The sequence below is a fragment of the Lepisosteus platostomus genome, chromosome 1 (genome assembly GCF_059453375.1).
Source record: "Lepisosteus platostomus isolate fLepPlt1 chromosome 1, fLepPlt1.hap1, whole genome shotgun sequence".
NCBI lineage: Eukaryota > Metazoa > Chordata > Actinopteri > Semionotiformes > Lepisosteidae > Lepisosteus > Lepisosteus platostomus.
This window is the reverse complement of record NC_142611.1, coordinates 26,052,592-26,074,863: the sequence shown is the minus strand read 5'-3', so window position 1 is coordinate 26,074,863 and position 22,272 is coordinate 26,052,592. Positions and strand designations below refer to the sequence as shown.

At 36.6% G+C, this 22,272-nt stretch overlaps 1 protein-coding gene across 5 annotated transcripts in view; it reads left to right on the top strand.

Moving 5' to 3' along the window:
* The window catches only part of uba6 (ubiquitin like modifier activating enzyme 6), a 101,244-nt gene that overhangs the window by 34,932 nt on the left and 44,040 nt on the right, over positions 1-22,272 (top strand). For all 5 annotated transcript variants that reach the window (XM_088627651.1, XM_088627634.1, XM_088627644.1 and 2 more), the window contains 4 exons: positions 7,929-8,032; positions 10,017-10,079; positions 20,780-20,856; positions 21,988-22,054. In XM_088627651.1, coding sequence (XP_088483777.1) covers positions 7,929-8,032; positions 10,017-10,079; positions 20,780-20,856; positions 21,988-22,054 — 311 coding nt within the window. The remainder of the gene's footprint in view (positions 1-7,928; positions 8,033-10,016; positions 10,080-20,779; positions 20,857-21,987; positions 22,055-22,272) is intronic.

Sequence of the window (22,272 nt, the reverse complement as noted above, 5' to 3'; positions counted from 1 at the left end):
AGTAGGAAAGTACTTGTAATTTGAGAACATGGGACATTCAATTTGAAAACATGGAACAAGGATTATGGGTTTATGGAATAAGCTGCCGATCAGTTATTGAAACTGGTATGCTAACTTCTTTAAAGAAAAGATGGAATGAAATCTTTGGATCAGTTTAGCTACTGACTGCCAAATGGGCTAGATAGGCTGAATGGCCTCCGCCTGCCACTTGTTTGTGAACTTTCTAATGTTTTTTAAGGATTTCCTACAGACACTCTGTATCCCTTGGATTTGGTAGTGCAGTAGTAGTTTCCGAGAACAGAAAATCTGTTTTATGCTTAGTCTTACTGTTTTTTTAATTGTTCATGTGGGTCTTTCCTACAGCTTTGGTGTACAGATAGTCATTCATAATGTGTGGTAAGTCATTGCTGTGTTGAGAGGCTCTGCAACATAGTGCAGTGTACAACTGGGTCCTACTGGACTTCTTTAAATCCACTTAATATGGAACATTAATAAAGAGTTATGTAAATAAAGATAATTTTTCGTAGCTGAAAATAAAAATAACAGAAGTATAATGTCTCTGGAGGTCATAAACAAATTTGGGCAAGTGAAAATGGGCCAATTTTCTACTACTCTACTTCTGATTTTGCCCCAAAAATGTGTAGTGAAATCACTGCCTAAGTGATTAGATCAAAATGGGTATTAATAGAAATGAGTTTTCTCATTGACCTTGAAGAGTTTATTGACTGTTTTTGGAAAGCTAAACGCCCCATACACATACTAAGTTCAAGTGAGTCTGAAGATGACAAAGACGATAAAGGCTTGTCAGCAGTTGGTATCTGTGTTGGATCTGCTACAAAATGTTCAATAATACCCTGATTGAAGAACTCCGGATAGAGAATAAAACGCTAAGTGAAAAAAGTTGCTGTGCTCACTCAAAGTAACAGAAGAACTGCAAAATGAAAACTCACGACTGAAGGACTTCTTCTGGACTTGCAGTGTAGATGTATGAGAAGAAATATTATAATGGGAGTACAGGAAAAAAAGAAACGCGTACAAACTGAGGAGTTGGTAAAAACATTTATGAAAGATGAGTTAAGGTTAACAGAAGATCTGGTTGATAAAATAAGCTTTGAATGGGTGGATCGTATAGGGAGTAGGAGGTCTGAAGTAAGATGGAACATCACTGGCTAAGATGGCGGCATGCACGGATGCAGAGGCAGATATGGGTCTGGAAAAAATTACCCAAAATGTTGTCCCAGTGTTAAATGATGTCTCTTGTCCAATGTTTTCAAACGATTACGCTCGCCTGACCCTGCTGGAAATTGAAAAACAATGCAAGGACTACTTGCTGAATATTCTGATGGGGAAGCTAAGTAGCCTTGGCTTACTGAGAGGATCAGGTCCTAGGACAGCGGCGCAACCTGTTGCAGGTGTTCAAATGAGGAGGCAGGAAAAGCGGTGTGAAAGAAAACAGAAACGAGGCAAGAGGGCTGGAATCTTTTGCAGGCTAAAAGCTTACCCTAACAGACCGCTCTCCTGTCAATTTTTCTTTGCATCTTCTATTCTCTGGAGAACAAGCTGGATTACCTAAGACTGCAACGGGCTGCTCAGTGAGAGATGGAGTGCTGCACCTTTATTTTTACTGAAACATGGTTAAAGGGCAATATTTTGGATACGGCCATTCAGCTAGATGGACTGACTTCCTTCTGTGCGGACAGGAAAGTTTCAGAGACCTTTAAGTCTTGCGGAGGTGGTTTGTGTGTTTATATAAACAGCAAACGGTGCGGAAATGCTGCAGTAGTCTCTAATTACTGCTCACCGCTAGTGGAATTTATTACGGTTAAATGTTGGCCCTGCTATTAATCAAGGAAATTTACTACGGTTATTATTGTGGCTGTGTACATCCTGCCCAGCGCTGACTCCAAAGAGGCACTACGAGTCCTTTATGGGGCCATCAGTGATCTGCAAGCTGCTCATCCTGACAGCTTTTTCATTGTTGCCGGCGACTTCAATCACACAGATTTTACGTAAATTCTGCCTAAATTTTATCAATGTTAACTTTGCAACCGGAGTAGTGAACATACTAGACTTAGTTTATACAAACATCCGTGACACATGCAAGACTGTTCCCCGCCCCCCATGGACTACTCTGACTACATCTCTGTTATGCTAATCCCAGCATACAGACCGCTGCTCAAGACCGTGCCAAACCGGTTTTGAAAGAGATCAGAGTATGGCCGGATGGAGCCATGTCAGCATTACAAGACTGTTTTGAACGCAAAGACTGGAATATGTTCAGAGAGGCTGCTACCTATGAGGATCTCATCAACTTAGAGGAGTGTGCAACATCTGTGACTGGCTACATCAGCAAGTGTGTAGATGACATCACTGTTTCCAAATCCATCACACGGGCCAACCAGAAGCCATGGCTGACTGGAGAGGTCCATGCACTGCTAAGAACCCGTGATGCTGCATTCAGATCAGGCAACAAGGCAGCCCTCAGGACTGTGATGTGCTGAACAACTTCTATGCACAGTTTGAGGCAATGAATGTTAAGCCTGCAAGGAAAACCACACTTCCTCAGGTGCTTTGCCAGTCCGCAGCTGATGAGGAAAACACTAGCCAAAGTTAATCCACGCAAGGCTGCTGGACCTGATAATATACTTGGTCGCATGCTCAAGGAATGTGCAAGAAACCTAGCTAATGTCCTCAAAGATATTTTTAATATCTCCTTGTGCCAGGCAGTCATCCCTGTATGCTTCAAATCTACCACTATTATACCAGTGCCGAAGAAGTCACCCGTGTCCTGCCTCAATGACCATCGCCCCGTGGCACTCACACCAATTATCATGAAGTGCTTCAAGAGGCTAGTCATGAGCTACATAAAGTCAAGACTCCCTACCCCTCTGGACCCTCAACCGTTCTACTTACTATGCTGTATCTCTTGCCCTTCACCTGGTCCTGTCCCACCTAAAAAAGAAAGACTCTTATGTAAGAATGCTGTTCGTTGACTTCAGTTCAGCATTTAATACAATCATCCCCCAGAAGCTGACAAAAAAATTGAGCTTGCTGAACCTTAACACCTCCCTCTGTGACTGGATTCTGGACTTTCAGACCGAGAGACCTCAGGCAGTCCGGATCGGTAATAACTTCTCCAGCAGCATCATTATGAGCACTGGAACCCCCCAAGGCTGTGTGGTCAGTCCACTGCTGTTCACATTGATGACTCATGACTGTACTGCCAAGCACAGTTCAAACTGAATCATCAAGTTTGCCGATGACAGGACAATGGTGGGCCTCATTAGCAACAACGATGAGTCACCATACAGAGAGGAGGTGGAGCAACTAGTGGACTGGTGAAACAAACAACTACCTATCTCTTCATGTAAACAAAAGAGATTAATTGACTTCGGGAGGATCCACGCTGAGCACTCCCCACTGTACATCAATGGATCCCCTGTGGAGACAGTTAGAAGCACCAGGTTTTTTGGTGTACACATTACAGATGACCTCACCTTGGTTCTTCAGTACCACCTCCCTAGCCAAAAAAACATAGCAGCGTCTCCATTTCCTGCAGCGACTGAGGAGGGCAAACCTTCTCCCGCCCATTCATACCACTTTCTACAGAAGCACCATTGAGAGCAACCTGACCAGCTGTATCACTGTTTGGTTTGGGAATTACAGTACTTCAGACCTCAAGACCCTGCAACGAATTGTGGAAACAGCTGAAAAGATCATTGGAGCCTCCCTCCCTTCCATTTGAGCCGCCTATCAAAAATGCTGCTTACACAGGACCTCCAGTATAGTAGATGACCCTAGATGACTATGGGGTAGCTCCACCAGACTCTGTATAAGCTTCTTCCCACAGGCTGTCAGGCTCCTCAACACCCTGGAGTCTACTTGCACCCACTCCCATTCCAGAAACAGGGTTTAAATCCACCCAGTGTGTTGTGTATTTGCCTTGTAATTTGAACTGTCTGCACTATGTGTATCTTGTCTACAATGGCTGGAATGGCAAATAAACGTGAAATTGAACTTCAAGTACATTCAGAAGTAGCTAAACGTTGCATGGTTCTAGCATTATAAAATGAAGATGATGGTGATGGAGGAGGGGAGAGTATTGAAAAGGATTAACTTTCCCATAAATCATCAGTTTCCAGAGGAGGTAGTAACTAGGAGAAAGAAGCTGTATCCTATTATGAAACAGTTTAGAGCAGAGCATTAAAATGCACATTTAATATAGATAAATTATATTTTAATGACAAGCTCTTTTGAGATACCAGAATTACAACTTGGCAGTAAGGAAGATTTAACTCGCATCAGGATATTCTTTTACTGCTGTTTTAAAAAAACAAACTTCCCTATGTGGAGGTGACTAGTTTTTTTAATGCACTTAAGTCTGTCATTTTTTTTTCCAATTATTAATGTTTTGTTTCAATTTAGTGTGAGAAGGTGGGAACAAAATTGGTCCACTATGGTAAGGGCCATACTGAATTTAGTGAGAGGGAATAAGGAAGTGTGGGGGGGGAGGTGAGGAAGACACAGGAAAACATATTATGGGAGTTGGAGTTAATAATCACGTTCTAGGATGAATTTATTAAAAACATCTAGACGTGTATATTACAAATTTTATCAATCATAAATCTTTTCCTAATGAAAACACTGAGTGACCCTCAGATGTCATGGGGAAATTTATTAGAATAGCCAGCTATTACAAAAAGCAAAGAGAATCTAAGGAATCAGAATTGTTGTTTCAGATTAATGCTTTACAGACATTTCTCAGAAATGTAATGATCAAGATTGGAGTACTCCGATTTCTCTCTAGCTAAAGTATAATGAGTTACTGAGAGCTAAAATAGTTTGTTCTAAATAGGGCCCAGATAAGGTATTGTCAAGAGGTAGAAAAAGCAAGGAAAATCTTGGCAGCCAGGCTGAAGAAACGTATGACATTTAATTATAGTATATATAGTATTAGCAAGGCTGATGGAATGATCGCCAAAGATCAGATAGGAATTCGGCTTTTTTAAATTGTTATGGAAAATAATATAAATCTGAAGTCTCTAGTACATTCAGAACTACCTGGCTGATACAGATTTCTCAAAATGGTCTGCACTTGAAAGGAAAATTATTGAAGAAGATATAGCTATAATAGAGATTAGGGAAGCCATTACTTCTTTTGCACCTAATAAGTTGCCTGGACCAGATGGCTTCACTGCTGAGTTTTACCAAACTTTCTAGCTAGACCTTAGCCTACTTCTCTTGCAGTCATTTAGTGATATGTGGTTAACAGCTACTCCTTCCTTATCATTCATGGAATCCTTGATAGCATTAATACATAAAAAGGGAAAGATCCTTTTTTATGTGTTGTAGTTATCATCCAATTAGTTTAATAAATATGGACAATAAGATTCTGGCAAAGATATTGGCAACCAGATTATATAAATTTCTACCAAAGTTAATACATCAAGATCAGACAGGATTTATGACCTGATGCATTATGGTAGTCTTGCTAAATCGCTGCCTGCTGTATGCACAGTTGATACAGAAAAGGCTTTTGACAGAATGGAGATACCTTTCTAATGTACTAAAATTATATGGATATGGTCCTAATTATTAAATTGATTCAAATTTTATGTACTAGGCCATTTGCATCAATAATTGCTCATGCAGTTCTTTCAGTTTTCACAGAAGTCCAAACAGCGATGTCCTTTCTCCCATTGCTTTTTAGTTGAGCCATAGAGACCCTTAGCTTGTAAAATGAGAGCATCAGCAGAGTTTAAAGGTATAGAGATTTATCGGAAAACGAATACGATTTCATTATATGCAGATAATGTAATATTATATCTTTCAGACATATATAAATCCTTTTCAGAGGCAGTTGAAATTATTAATAGCTTTGGTAAAATATCTGGATATAAGGTATATTGGGTTAATTTCTTCCTCTTAATTTGTCACATTTCTATAGTAGATTTGTATGTCCAGTACAACTGAAAAAGGAGAACAGTACTTTGGGTTGCGAATAAAATCAAATAACAGTTAAACTTGTGACATAACTCGTAAAGGAATATTAAATAATGTGAAATCTGATGTTACTAGATGGGGGCATCTTTTACATTATGGGGCAGGATTGAATGAATTAAAACGATAACACTTTCTAAAATAAATCATGTACTAAGAATGCTGCGGTAGTGATTAATAAAAATTGTTTGATACAGTACATAAAATGATGTTACAAATGGAGGCTCATGAAATTTGTGAAAATCAGGAATTGACCAGGTGGTTTAGTCAATAAGTAAAATACATTTTCATAATCCCCAACATGTAAGTGTTTTAAATTTTCAAGAGCTGTAATAGACAGATGTATTTTAATGCATCTTTGTCCTTTTAATCAACTGGATCTCCAAGGTTTATAATAAATTCTAAACCTATTTACTAGCTAGAGTGGGATAGAGTATGTATTAGGACCTACTATTGAGCTACCCAGGGCCCTGCTCCTTCTTACTGTTGCTAACTTAGTCAAATTTTGGCCAAGCCACTATAGAAAGCAATGGAAAAAGTAAATGAAGCATTAATCACGAACCTTTTCCAGCGATCTATCATAAATCCACGTAGGATTAGGTTAGTCATCATTTCAAGACTAATAGTTAATTGCCAGAATTTATCAACAATTTATCAACAAGTTTTTCTTATTTACTATGCTGAACGTCTCCTCTTGGAGACTTACTAATTTTTTAGCTGAGTTAATTTATCAGAGCTGAAGCCACAAGTATTCACAGGAGTAGTCCAGCGCAGGACCCCAAGTCACAGTCCTTAAACGTCAGCAAGTTGAAGCAGTGAAGAAGAATGTGCTTAAATGATCTAAAACTGATGCAGGAAATAAGTAATTTATTTTACTTAGTATTAACAGTGTGCTCCGTTTGTGCTGTAAAAATTAGTGTTTGTGCTGCTTTGGTTCCCAACATAAAGCAATCTTTTTTTTTTCAGCTACACTACAGCTGTGCAGTATAATCAACAGTTTTTTAACTGTTGTGATTTTGTTTATTCACTCTTAAATGTAGTATTATGTATATTAAATTATATAATACACTATGTAAAGCAAAATATAAAATAAAAGTATCTTTTTCTATTCATATTTAAATTAGCAGTAAGACAAATATGCATCATTTTAATGCAAATGTATACCCATTCACAATGGCCTAAAGCAATAAGCTATTTTTATATAGCCTGCTGAGTAATCTTGCTTTCTAAAACAGCCCTACCTTTATTTTTAATATTTCGCATACTGTGAAAAATTAATTAAAACGATAATATAGCTTACAAATTAAATTTTATGATTTTTTAAAAAATATTAAGGGACAGAAATTATTCCCAAAAGGGTGGGCATTAGCTGGTATTCGAACCCAGGTGTTTTGTGTGACAGTCCAGACCTCTTCCACTCTCCACATTAACCATTCACTGTGCCACCTGGTGGTTTTACAAAGTTGTGCATTCCTGCATCTGATTATTTAAAAAAAGCTCTTGCATTTGTTGAATGGTCTGTAAGCTATTCTAAAGCTTCATTCCCTTCCATGGGAGAATTATTTGTTAATGACTATGTACAAACAACCTTTTTAAAATGACTTTGAATTACAGACCTAAAGATGTTGCACTGTGTATTATTAATTTCTTTGTGATGTATTTTCTATGCATCATCTCCTAGACGTTATGTGGTTATCATTAATGCAGTTATTACGTAAGCTAGAAAACATTGCCTTGACTTTGTGCACAAACACACAAAGTATTTCTGTTTTGGATTTTGTATTAATAACCAGGTAATTGTATTTCAACTAATACCTTGCTATTTCATTTTTTACATTGTAGAGCTTAAAAAAAAGTCTATCTAATATGAAATATATCAAATGAAATTTGTTCATTATTGTTATTCTAAACCTGATTTTTTTTTTCAGTCCTGTCCCCCTATACCTTTGCAATAGGAGACACGTCTAGTTTGCAGCCATATATCCATGGAGGAATAGTACTTCAGATAAAAACACCAATGATGTACTGCTTTGTAAGTAAATCATTAGTCATTTAGCATTACATTGAAGTAAATTGCTTGACAGTGCCTACAGTCCTTTAAGGTATTTTAATCTTGAAGATTCTATTGTAACCTATTCTAATTTATGTTGATTAAATTTGATTAAGATGTTTAAGATATTTAGTTATCCATTTATTAGAATTTTCAGATAATTTCCCATTTTTGGAAAAAATATTAATAACACCAAGTTTGTATAATTCCTGATGTAATCCATCTTTCAGACTTTTTTTGTCAGAATGCTTTTTACTAGGGTCTTGTATTCCAGTTTAGCACAGACACTACATAAACAAATACCAAAAAATACTTCAATCTACAGTATGTATTGTATAAATGATTTCTAAAACAAATTATCAATAGGAAGATAGTGTCCCATAACCTAATAACCACTTGAATAATATTGCAATAATTGGGTTGTTCAATCTCTCATATCAAATGGTCATAAGTCAAAATTTGACTGCCTTTTTCAATCCAAACCATTACTGCAAAGTAAATTGTTTTATTTCAGACATATTTTGATTAGATAGAATTGGGATTTGCATAGCATGCTGTTGAGAGAACACAAGTACAGGCAATGGGATATAAAATACTTGTAATATGCAGTGCATTTTGAAAATTGAGAACATGATTAATCTATCACTGATTGATGAATGTCTAAAAGAGTCGGAAATGGTTTTGCAAAAAAAGACTGCATAAATATTAATAAAAATATAAATAAAATAAGTTATAAGTTATTATTATCTTATTAAAAATTACTAAAAGAAAACATTGCTGAGGGTGAAAAAGATACACAGTTTAAACTTAAATATTTAAGTAAGCTCCACAGTGATATTAGAAAGTACTTTTTTAATACCGCAAACTAAAACGTTTTTATGAATGCATTAAATTACATGTAATGTAGTCTAATCTTTAAATATAAATTTAATGAGAGCATTTAATGCATACATGAAATGGGATTCCACAACATTGTGGAAGCAAATACACCGTAATGTTTCAAAACTGACTGTGATAGAATATCTTGGCTTGTAGGAAAATTATGAGCTCTGATGAGAGCTCTAAATGAACTGTTCTAGATTTTTCACATGGCTCTTATGTGGTGTTCTTATAAATAAAAGTTATTTTTCAACAACAATGACACCACTCAAGTATATTAATGTAAATTACTGTGGATAATGTTGGAGGCCTAGAAAAGTGATTTTTACATCCATCTCTTAACTACCCAGCGCACAAATGAGGAAACATCAATCAGGTGTTTCTGCCTCCTATTCTTTGTACCTGATTTAGAAGCTGTTTGGAACCAAACACTGTGAAAATGCTTTTCATGTTTCTTGGGCCAGTCCTTCTGTTTTTATCCTTCTGTTTTATTTTCAATCTGTTAAATTCAGCAAATAGAGTAATTGTGCATTAGAATGTGCAGAAATATGTCATATTTAAGTTTGTATCCTGCAGAGGTTGTGTTAAGTTCTTTTCACTTTGAGATTCAGTGAAGCATGCAATGCGACCAGGGGTGCCCAAATTGTATGTGGTCTGGAACAGGACACACACCTGTGCCTAGTTCCAGACATGACATCACACTGCCTTCTGTCTGCGGTCATCGTGGTGCAGTGTAAAACATTGACAAAATCAATGACCCACTTAGAAATGTAGCACACCCCTAGGTGCATCACCACCTATATACTGTAGATGTACAAATATATTTGGAAATTATATTCCAATATGTTCTAAGTGCTCTCAACTGTATGTCAGAATGATCTTTGAAGGCAGTTAAGTCTTAATTTAATGCAGTCCACTGACAGCGCATGGTACAACTTCTTCTTTGCTTTTCTTCAAGAAACCATGGAAAATGTTTTCTCATATTTCCAGTTCTAATTGAGTAATTTAATTGCACACCAAGAGACTTGTGGCCTTTAGCTATGTCAGAAGTATGTATTTTATTTTGTTTTCAATTATTCTGTTTCAGGAAAACATGGAGAAGCAGCTTTTAGATCCAAATATTCTTGCCCCCGATTTAAGCAAGCCTGAGGTGAGAGAGGTTTTTGTTTGTTTCCTAATGAGGATATAATTTGTCCAGTGGTAACTGGCAGTGTATTATCTTAGCCCAGATAAATCCAGTAATGCATATGGTGTTTTAATTTTGTCTTTATTTTAAATATTTTGAAGGGTTGACTATAAAATATGGTACGGAATAATTAATTTAAATTGTAAAGACTACATCAGCTGTTTGAAATAACTTAAATGTCATTTTTCACTTTCACCAGTACTGAATATTATTTTTTAATAAATAATATAATAATGGGGGGGGAGGCCCCAAGATTACTACTGGGTCAACAGTGTTGGAATTTGTATAAATTAACAGGACTTTCAAAGAGGAAGACAAATAAACTCTGGTGCTTCTAAAACACTTACAGAAGTGTACCAATACATTTATTATGCTGTCAGCTATCCATAATCACTGAGTGGTTTGTCTAGTTTGTGACTGTTGGGAGCAACAGCACTGTTTGTTACAGTGATCACTGTTCAGGCATCTTACATGTACACTTGTATTACAGATGCAGCCACTCGGAATGTGTGTTAATTCTTATTACCACTGTATTATTTGCAGTACTACAGCGCAGTATAGTGTGAGATTCATTGGCCAAAGGTGATCAATGGCTCTTGTGGTGCGTTAGATGTTAGTGAATTGATTGCTTGTTTCTCTACTGTGCATATTTAAATCTACTTAATATACAATATTAAATTGGAATTATGTAACTAAAGGAAAGTTTTGGTAGCTGAAAATAAAAAACAACATCTCTGAATGTCATAAACAATATTAATTTATGAATATATATATAGTTCAGGTGGGTAGCTGTGTCAACATGCGTAGGAAGCTCACTGCTCACACCTGAAGAAGGCTCCACGGCCGAAACGTGGCGTTTTCTTTCTTCTTTTTTTCAACATGGAATAAACCTATTACTTGTTCCTTTGCATATATATAGTCTACCTAATATACATACATATAGCTGGTAATGGTAGCTACTAATAAAGTACACAACAGTATTCCACCTTCTTCATAAATATTTTCTGCATCAAAGTCTTTCTCAGTCACTTATTGTGGTTATTTTTGAAAAAATGTGAATGTGCTCTTTCTAATTATATAAAGTTTAGATATTTTATAAAAAGCTATAATATTTTAACCCTTTCAATGACTGCTCGTTTTCATTGTAAAAAAGCTGCAGTACTTTTTATATTAATATGGAAATCATGTAACTAAAGGGAAATTGATGGCTTAAAATAATCAAAGTATAATAACATCTCTGAACATCATTAACAATATTAATTTAAGAATAATAATTAAAATTAATTATTATTTATAATAATTTAAATCAAAACTGGGTGTGGCTTTTAGTCTTCAGTACACATTCCAAATAGCCACTGATACAGCTTTAGCTTAGAAACTCCCAAATACCTTGAATGCCACAGGACGACTTCCTGGCAATGTCTGTCTCCTGGTTACTAATGCACCTTACCAAAAGACTGTAAGCAAGTTGCAGAACACAAAAAAAGTCATTCAAATGACTACTCAAAAGTTTTAAAGTGGTCTTTTGAATACCAAGATTTTAATGTCACTATGTCTAATATATTTGTATAATTAAAATCTTATATAAATAAAATAATTATCTAATTATTAAATCTAAGTAATGTGTATTCTATATTGATGTTTTATTAATTTTCTATATTACAGTATGTGAAATATTCACAGTCTCTTAAGCTCATAGCAGTACTGTGTCCTGACATCAGATATCAAATTGAGAAAGAGAGACAGTAACTTCAGACCCAACCCCATCCCCCAGACAGACTGAGACAGGTGTTAACTATCCAGTCAAAAGCGAGCAGTGTTGCAGATCCAGTGTATTTGCAGGATATTGTGAGGCTATGAACTGCAGCAGCAACTAGCCCAGCTCCTGTTTTGATGTTAGTGGTTTTAAAAAAAATCTAATTCCAACTTAAGATCAACTACAGCATGTCTTCTTTTTCTGTTTCAGCTAAATGAGACAAATAGAAAGTCAGATTAGTCAGGATCTTGGAGTTTCATAAGCGAGCACATGGGTCTAAAACATTTCGCGTAACAAGATCGTCAAAGAAGCAGTCCTTAAGTTTAGATCGGATGTCATAGTAGGTGTTGAATCGATTTTGTCATACAATTGACAAAAGTCCAGGTGTCTGTGTAGAAGTCGCATATGGGAGAACGGCTTGCAACCACCGAACTCAAAAATAAGTAACTAAAGATGGTCTTTTATACCGCGAAACAAACAAGTTACTATGACATATTCTGAATGAATGATAAGACAACAACACATCCCTATTTGGTTATTAATTATATCTAAGGTGCAGACTAGACAAAAGTTAGTTCCTTTCATATGTTCTGGGTGCACAGCCAGCTTACCTCATACATGCCCTTTTATTCTACTGACCAAGGACAGGCAGCACATTTATATATTTGGGCGCAAAGCCAACTTCAAGCCACTAGACTGTATAGTTTGCAAAAATACTAAAATGATATCTCACTTCCCAGGTGTCTCCCTTATCTTTTCAAAACTGTTGAGTTTTTATAATTTCCCTGAGAGGAAGGTCGAACAGAAGTAGTAAACACATGCTTGTGTTAACAGACTCTCATGTTACAAACTCATTTCACAAAGCCACTTGTAACTTTCTGCTCATGTGAAAAATAAAGTACACCCTCTTTCAGTTCTATGGTTTTATATATCAGAACATAACAAATCATCTGGTCCTTACCAGGTCCTAACATTAAGTAAATCTAACCTCAAGTGACAAACAACACATAACAGATTCCACTATGTCATTATTTAACAAAAAATAAGCCAACATGCAGAAGCCATGTGTGAAAAACTTACACCCCATGATTCAGTAGCTTGTAGAACCACCTTTAGCAGCAATAAGTTGAAGTAATTGTTTTCTGTATGAGTTTATCAGTCTCTCAGATCATTTTGGAGGAATTTTGGCCCACTCTTCTTCACAACATTGTTGTTTGAGGGCATTCGTTTAAGCACAGCTCTCTTAAGGTCCTGCCGCAGCATCTCAATGGGGTTGAGGTCTGGACTTTGACTTGGCCATTATTTGCAATTTCTTAGCCAAGGTCTGACCTTGCGGTGAATTTGCTGGGACACCCACTCCTGGGAAGATTGGCAACTGTCTTGAATGCTCTCCATTTGTAATTAATCATTCTCACTGTAGAATGATGGATTTCAAATTGTTTGGAAATGCCCTTATAACCCTTCCTAGATTGATGACCAGCAACAATTGCTTCTCTGAGTTCATTGCTGATGTCTTTTCTCCTTGACATGGTGTTAACACACACCTGAATGCTCCAGACCATCAAACTGCCAAAATTCTGCTTTTAAAGAGGTGGTCACACTTCCTGATGATCAACTAATCAAGTGCATTTGATTAGCAGCACCTGGCTGCTACTTACCTTCTTAATTCCTATGGAAGCAGGGGTGTACTTAATTTTTCCCACATGGTTTCTGCATTTTGGCCTACTTTTTGTTGAATAAATAATGACATACTGTAGTAAAATCTGTTGTGTTGTCGGTTATCTGAGGTTAGATTTGTCTTATTATAGAAGCAGGTGAGGACCAGACGATTGTTATTTATGCCCTGATATGTTAAACCATTGAATTGAAAGAGGGTATACTTTCTTTTTTCACATGACTGTATATATATTGAATATATAACTTATAATAGGAGGCCTGCTTTATTATTGCATCATCACATCATCATGATATTATTGTCCTTTCACACTCCCTCAAAGGCTATATTTGGAAGATGGTAAAACAGATTACAAAGCAAGAAATCATCACAGCAATTAACAGGTTTTTGGAAGAGGTGATGACCGAACAAAGTTGTAATTTTATTAAGAGACTTTTTCATGTTCTCCCGAAGATTGGAGAACGCAGTGAGTGACATTTTATTACATTCAGGAATGTAATTTCTCCAGTGCGTTTGTACTGGCTTGCATTGTCAGACAGTAAAACAGTTTAAACAGGAAAGTTAATAAAAAAGTAAATATAAGAAATAATATGAATACAACACTGTGTAACACTGTGCATGAACTGTAGAATGATCAACATACTATATAAATATATATATAGTGTAAGGTAGCTGTGTCAGCATACGTAGACTGCAAAGGAACAGTTAACGGGTTCATTCCATGCTGAACAGAAAGGAAACACGTTTTGGCCGTGGAGCCTTCTTCAGGTGTGAGGTATATACAGATGCAGCCATTCAAAATCAAGCGGGGTACGCTGCAGTATAATGCAGTGGGTGTGATGCATCAAAATGTGGTATAACGCGTCATACCGCAAATTAGATTGTTAATAGTATCTGGAATCACCTTGTAAAACCGCCAGGAGGAGCTAATAAAGCTTAACCTCTCATGTCCAGCATTTGAGCTTTTAAATTTAAACTGTGTATTACAGCATGTTAATCATCATACATTAAAAGTTGGTATATTTTATGAATGCAAGATTGCTCAGTTGGGCAAAAGTACACAACCTACCTTTATCATAAATATTTTAATTATGCAGAAATATTTAATGCATCGAAGTCTTTACCGAAGATATTACTAATAGTATTAATAATGAATGACCTTGGACAAGCTGTAAACTCAAAGTATTACCCTGGTCCACATTCTTTGTAACAGTCTTTGTAAACAAAAGACTATTTTTTCATTGACAAAAAGGAACACCACAGCTTTTCGTTGATCGATCACATACAGTGCCTTGCGAAAGTATTCGGCCCCCTTGAACTTTTCAACCTTTTGCCACATTTCAGGCTTCAAACATAAAGATATAAATTTTTTATTTTATGTGAAGAATCACCAACAAGTGGGACACAATTGTGAAGTGGAACGAAATCTATTGGATTTTTGAAACTTTTTTAACTAATAAAAAAATGAAAAGTGGGGCATGCAAAATTATTCGGCCCCCTTGCGTTAATACTTTGTAGAGCCACCTTTTGCTGCGATTACAGCTGCAAGTCGCTTGGGGTATGTCTCTATCAGTTTTGCACATCGAGAGACTGAAATTCTTGCCCATTCTTCCTTGCAAAACAGCTCGAGCTCAGTGAGGTTGGATGGAGAGCGTTTGTGAACAGCAGTTTTCAGCTCTTTCCACAGATTCTCGATTGGATTCAGGTCTGGACTTTGACTTGGCCATTCAAACACCTGGATACGTTTATTTGTGAACCATTCCTTTGTAGATTTTGCTGTATGTTTGGGATCTTGTTGGAAGATAAATCTCCGTCCCAGTTTCAGGTCTTTTGCAGACTCCAACAGGTTTTCATCCAGAATGGTCCTGTATTTGGCTGCATCCATCTTCCCCTCAATTTTAACCATCTTCCCTGTCCCTGCTGAAGAAAAGCAGGCCCAAACCATGATGCTGCCACCACCATGTTTGACAGTGGGGATGGTGTGTTGAGGGTGATGAGCTGTGTTGCTTTTACGCCAAACATATCGTTTTGCATTGTGGCCAAAAAGTTCGATTTTGGTTTCATCTGACCAGAGCACCTTCTTCCACATGTTTGGGGTGTCTCCCAGGTGGCTTGTGGCAAACTTTAGACGAGACTTTTTATGGATATCTTTGAGAAATGGCTTTCTTCTTGCCACTCTTCCATAAAGGCCAGATTTGTGCAGTGTAAGACTGATTGTTGTCCTATGGACAGACTCTCCCACCTCAGCTGTAGTTCTCTGCAGTTCATCCAGAGTGATCATGGGCCTCTTGGCTGCATCTCTGATCAGTCTTCTCCTTGTCTGAGCTGAAAGTTTAGAGGGACGGCCAGGTCTTGGTAGATTTGCAGTGGTCTGATACTCCTTCCATTTCAAGATGATCGCTTGCACAGTGCTCCTTGGGATGTTTGAAGCTTGGGAAATCTTTTTGTATCCAAATCCGGCTTTAAACTTCTCCACAACAGTATTACGGACCTGCCTGGTGTGTTCCTTGGTCTTCATGATGCTCTCTGCGCTTTCAACAGAACCTTGAGACTATCACAGAGCAGGTGCATTTATACAGAGACTTGATTACACACAGGTGGATTCTATTTATCACCATCAGTCATTTAGGACAACATTGGATCATTCAGAGATCCTCTCTGAACTTCTGGAGTGAGTTTGCTGCACTGAAAGTAAAGGGGCCGAATAATTTTGCACGCCCCACTTTTCTTTTTTTTATTAGTTAAAAAAGTTTCAAAAATCCAATAGATTTCGTTCCACTTCACAATTGTGTCCCACTTGTTGGTGATTCTTCACATAAAATAAAAAATTTATATCTTTATGTTTGAAGCCTGAAATGTGGCAAAAGGTTGAAAAGTTCAAGGGGGCCGAATACTTTCGCAAGGCACTGTATTCGTTTCCAATCATACAAAGTAAGTTTTGAGAATCTCCGATTCACCATGCCTTTAATATGCTCATAAATGATATTAATTTAAGAACATAAACATATAATGTAAACTGTATATTGCTGGTATTGGTAGTTTAAATAAAAGAATACACACCAATATGCCATTTCTCCCTAAACATTTTAAGCATCAAAGTCTTACATGTGGTTATTTCGGAAACGTTTTTACGTGCTCCTTTTGACCATATTACTGTACATTTATATACTTTGTGAAAAATGATAATTTTAAGCTTTTCTGCGAATATGCTCGTTATTGGATTAAAGAAAAGCATACCGATTTCAGAAATAACCACATGTAAGACTTTGATGCTTAAAATGTTTAGGGAGAAATGGAATACTGGTGTGTATTATTTCTTTAAACTTCTAAGACCAGAAATGTACAGTACAGTTTACATAATATCACCAGAAAACCGGATGTTTTCTGGTGACAGCTCCACCTGCCGGTTTTACAAGGTGATTCCGGATTCTATTAACAATCTAATTCAAATCTAATTTGCATATGGTAATTGTGGTATACTGCGACACACACAACGCGTTGTGCCACAGCATACCCCGCTTGTTTTGAATGGCTGCATCTGTATGATATTTGGGTAGCACCTTACCTTATGCAGTGGAGCAGCTTACTCCACAGTGTCTGCCAATTCTGGCACATGACATGCCTGCCTGCAGTATGCCAATGGCTTTCTTTCTTGCTTCTGGTGACATTCAAGAAAGAATAGTGATTAAGTGTGGCCTTTTTCTTGCAGTGACCTAAGCTTTGAATAAAGGCCTTTTTAAAGGTGACCTGATCGGGCAATGTTCCACCTGTACCTCGTTGGGTAAAAGTGCACATAATGAGCTTTCGTGTGATTGGCAAGTTGCAATGCCTCCCTGCACAAGCTGTATTGCTGGTCAGAGGGCTTAAAATAAATTGACAACTTTTTGTGAGAGTACATAAGCAATAAGTATACTATTCTCATTCAAGAAAATGTTGTTTCATATATATATACATAGCACAAAGAACCCCATCCCTACTGTCAAGAATGGTAATGTTATATCATGTTACTAGGATGTTTCTCATTGGCAAGGACTAGGGCACAAGTCAGGATACATTGAAAATCAATGGAACAAAGTACAGAATAGTCTTTGAGGAAAACGTTTCAGAATGAAGGAATTCGAAGGATGAAGGAATTTAAGGAATAGCTTAAGGATTACAGTCCATCAGTGGTCCCTTTGCAACTTGACTGAGCTCGAACAGTTCTTTAAGGAGGAATGGACAAATATTACCAAATCTACAGTAGGTGTGCTATATTGGTACTGTTTAGACCTATCAAATGTATATCCAATATGGTTATATTTCAAGCATTAATACAGGGTATGTACACATAACTAATCCATAATTCTATATTTTCATATATAATTACTTTTCAGAATGTTTGAGCGTTTGTTGTTCACTTGGAGATTTTTTGTTAAAATGTGTAAATGAAGGTAAAAATATTTCTGATTCATTGTGTCTTAATTTTAGACTATTAGGCCACAAAATGTGTTACTTTGTAAAGGATGTGTAGACTTTATGTAGGCACTGCATATGTAGATTAACATGAAGATTGTTAGCTCTTTAAAATATTAAGCACTCACAAATAAAAGATAGCCGTGTAAAGAAAGTTAGTAAGCATTAGTAATCATTATAATACTACAGTCAGTTTAGATTTATGAATTTTGTTACATTGACAGATTATTCAGCTAAAGATACACAGTGCCTTCAGAAAGTATTCAGACCCCTTCTCTTCCACACTTGTGTTGCGGATGTATTTCAAAATGGATTGAATTGACTCCTTTTTGCCATCAATCGACACACAATACCCCATAATGACAAAGTGAAAACATGTTTTTAGGAATTTTTGCAAATTTATTAAAAATAAAAAACTGAAATCTGTGTTCAGATGCTTTACTATTACACAACAGATTGAGCTCAGATGCATCCTATTTCTTTTGATCATCTTTGAGATGTCTCTATAATTTGATTGTAGTCCAATTTACTTGATTGGACACAATTTAGAAAGGCACACACCTGTCTTTATAAGGTCCCACAGTTCACAGTGCATGCCAGAGTAAAAACCAAGCCATGAAGTCCAAGGAACTCTCTGTAGACCTCCAGGATAGGATTGTGTCAATGCATAGATTTGGAACAGGGTATAAAAAATTGGTAATGCATTGAAGGTGGCCTCCATCATTGTCAAATGGAAGAAGTTTGGAACCACCAAGACTCTTCCTAGAGCTGGCCATCCGGCCAAATTGGGTATTCGGGTAAGAAGGGCCTTGGTCAGGGAGGTGACCAAGAACCCAATGGCCATTCTAGCAGAGCTTCAGAATTCCAGTGTAAAGATAGGAGAACCGGTTGGAAGGACAACCATCTCTGCAGCGCTCCATCAATCAGGTCTCTGTGGTTGAGTGGCTAGACGGAAGCCACTCCTGAGCAAAAGGCGTATGACAGCCCACTTGGAGTTTGTCAAACAGCACTTTAAGGACTCTGAGAGCATGAGAGTAAAGATTCTCTGGTCTCATGAGACAAAAATTGAATTCTTTGGCCTGAATGCCAAACCCAATGTCTGGCGAAAACCAGGTACTGCTCACCTGGCAAATACCAGCCGTATGGTGAAGCACGGTGGGGGCAGCATCATGCTGTGGAGATGCTTCTCAGTGGCAGGGACTGGGAAACTGGTCAGGATTGAGAGAAAAAAAGGAGCCAATTACAGAGAGGTCCTTGAAGAAAACCTGCTCCAGAGTGCGCACAACCTTGGACTAGGGCGAAGATTCACCTTTCAGCATGACAATGATCCAAAGCACACAGCCAAGACCACGCTGGATTGGCTTCGGAACAAGTCTCTGAATGTCCTTGAGTGGCTCAGCAAAGCCTGGACTTGAATCCCATAGAAATTCTGTGGAGAGACCTGAAGATTGCAGTTCACTGACAGTTCCCATCCAGTCTGACAGCTTTAGAGGATCTGCAAGGAAGATGGAGAGAAACTGCCCAAATCCAGGTGTGCAAAGCTGGTAGAAGCATACTCAAGAAGACTCACAGCTGTAATCGCTGCTAAAGGCGCTCCTACAAAGTACTGAATAAAGGGTCTGATTACTTATATAAATGGAAGATTCCAGTTTTTTATTTTTAATAAATTTGCAAAAATTCCTAAAACATGTTTTCACTTTATCATTATTGGGTATTGTGTGTTGATTGATTGCAAAAAAAAAATCAATTCTATCCATTTTGAAATAAGTCAAACAACAACAAAGTGTGGAAAAAGTGGAGGGGTCCAAATACTTTCTGAAGCTATCCTATGGACTGTTTTTTGGACATGTTTTTTCTAAAAAACACTTAAAAGAGGTGAACATGCTACATACCTTTTCACCCTTATTCAATGCAGATAAATGGTAAATACATTACATTGTTTAACTACAGTAAGATTTTCCATGATTCATCTTTTGCTTAATTTGTCAACCCCTCCTTAACCATGGAGTCAAATATTGTATACCATTATTTGCTGCTGCATCTGGAAACTTGTATGTTTTTTTATGTAAAATTTTATATTTTATATTGAATTAGCATTTAACTTGGCAATTTTATGTGTGCTTTTGTCTATTAACAATCTCTCAAAAGCCTTTTATTTTTCGTGTCATTTTTCCTAGCTTGTGTTTCCTCAGATACAATGTACTTTTATGATAATGTCTCTGGTTATAAATTACTTTGTCTCAAAAGATTTAAAAGTTGAATAAGGTTCACAATAATGGGTCCACAAAGAAATCTTTCTAAATGAGTACTCAACTAAAAGAAGAGACCAATATTTGAATTGTTAGTTAAATTGATCAATGTGTAAAGAAAATATAACTGGCAAAATATACTGACATTTTATCCTAAGCAGTTGTCTGAAGATAGCTTTAAGGAATAAGGTAAGGTTGAAACAAAGGTTTCTGTACGAATAAAAGCGAACTAAGACATAAAAAAGAAACAGACAATTGCACAAGTAGCACAAAAATATTCCTTTGCTGACTAGAACTTTCTCCTGATTTCAAATAGTATGAAATGTTTTCCCAAAAAGACTATGTTGAAACAACAACAAAAAGGGGACTTCCTCTTTTAACAAATGTGTAAATAAACAGGAATTCCAAAAGATATCAGTATAAAGCAGTATATCAGCATAAATCTGTATTAATTCGTCTTCTGTTAACACAACAGTATTTGGGAAGAAAGCATCTACCACCGAGTGACTTTATTCATCTCTTTGTTTAATAGGCACCATTGCAGATACATGCAGCTTTAATAGCCTTAGACGCATTTCAAGAGAAGAATAAGAGGTTGCCAGGCATCGGGTAAAATTTCAGTCTTCTAAATCCTTTTTATACAAAAATTGTATAAACTATCATTCAAAATCTTCCAATGAAATTGTCATATCTCATCCTTCACATAGGCTAGCCTAGAAACAGAGACCGTCCTGTTCTACCTTTTTGGCATGATCCAAAATCCCTGTCTGCCTGGCAGCACAATAATTAAAAAAATGAATTTTGGTTGCACCACTAATTGCAATGTCAGGAGCTGCATCTTGTCTGGTTTGTTGTATTCATAATTTGTTTGCTTGGGTTTGCTCCAGTTGCTGCATCCCAACTTCCTAAGGCAAGTTGTTTAGGATGTGCTGTCCTAGGTGTAGTGTTGCCTTGCACCTTATGTTTCTAAGATTTGCTTTGGGCGGCCATGGTACTCACCAGGAAAAACAGCCTTTTGATCATGGATGTAGCCTTGAAAGGAAAATGAATGAGTAACGATCTTATAATTTATAACCTAAGAGTTTTACAGATGTTACAAAGTGAAAATGCGGTTATTTAGGAAGTAACAACATTTGAAAGACTGAAATTCAATGAAAGGAGTTAGTCTTAATGTAATATATAACATTAGATTATATAACATTATTATCTTATAACTACATGCATACATGCATTTCAGAAAGATGTTTTTTAAAGTCTCCAGACATGGGCTCCACATGGATGCAACATAAGTAATTGTGTTTTACTTTTTTTGGTGTAAACTGCCAAATGTTGCTCACACATCTCTAGTGTGCTTCACTGGGATGCTATAATGTTTACCTTGGTAAAGAATGAAACTATTTAAACTACCTACAAACAAGGAATGCCACACCATGCCATACACGGAATTACAGTTAGTCACTATTGTATATGATATAAATGATCATATATATGATCATCATATGATCCTGTGATTGTCTGTTTGACATAAGAGTAGTTTGTGTTCATGAATGACAAAAAATCCCAATTAAATACATTTTGATTCCGTATTGTACCACAATAAAATGTATTTGTTGTATTCTAGAGTCCAACAAGGTTTGATTTGTATGTCTTAATTCTTCTTTATAAATATGTAAAAATTTAATTTATTAAATGTTCATCAGAGCCTCCTGATATTAATAACTTCAAAACTGTATGTATCAGGAGTCTTCAAGATGCTGAAGTATTAATAAAGCTGACAGAAGAAGTGAACAGATCATTAGTGAACAAAGTAAGTATTATTTATTACAGTTTATTACATTTATCATCTGTAGTATATCCATTGTCATTTTGGACTGTATTAATAGATAGATAGATAATACTTTATTAATCCCGTAGGGAAATTGATGTGTTATAGCAGTCCAGCCCAAGACAAGCAAAACAGACATCAGAATAGTTATAAAACAAAAGTCAAACAAGATAAATAAAAATAAATAAATACATAGGTGT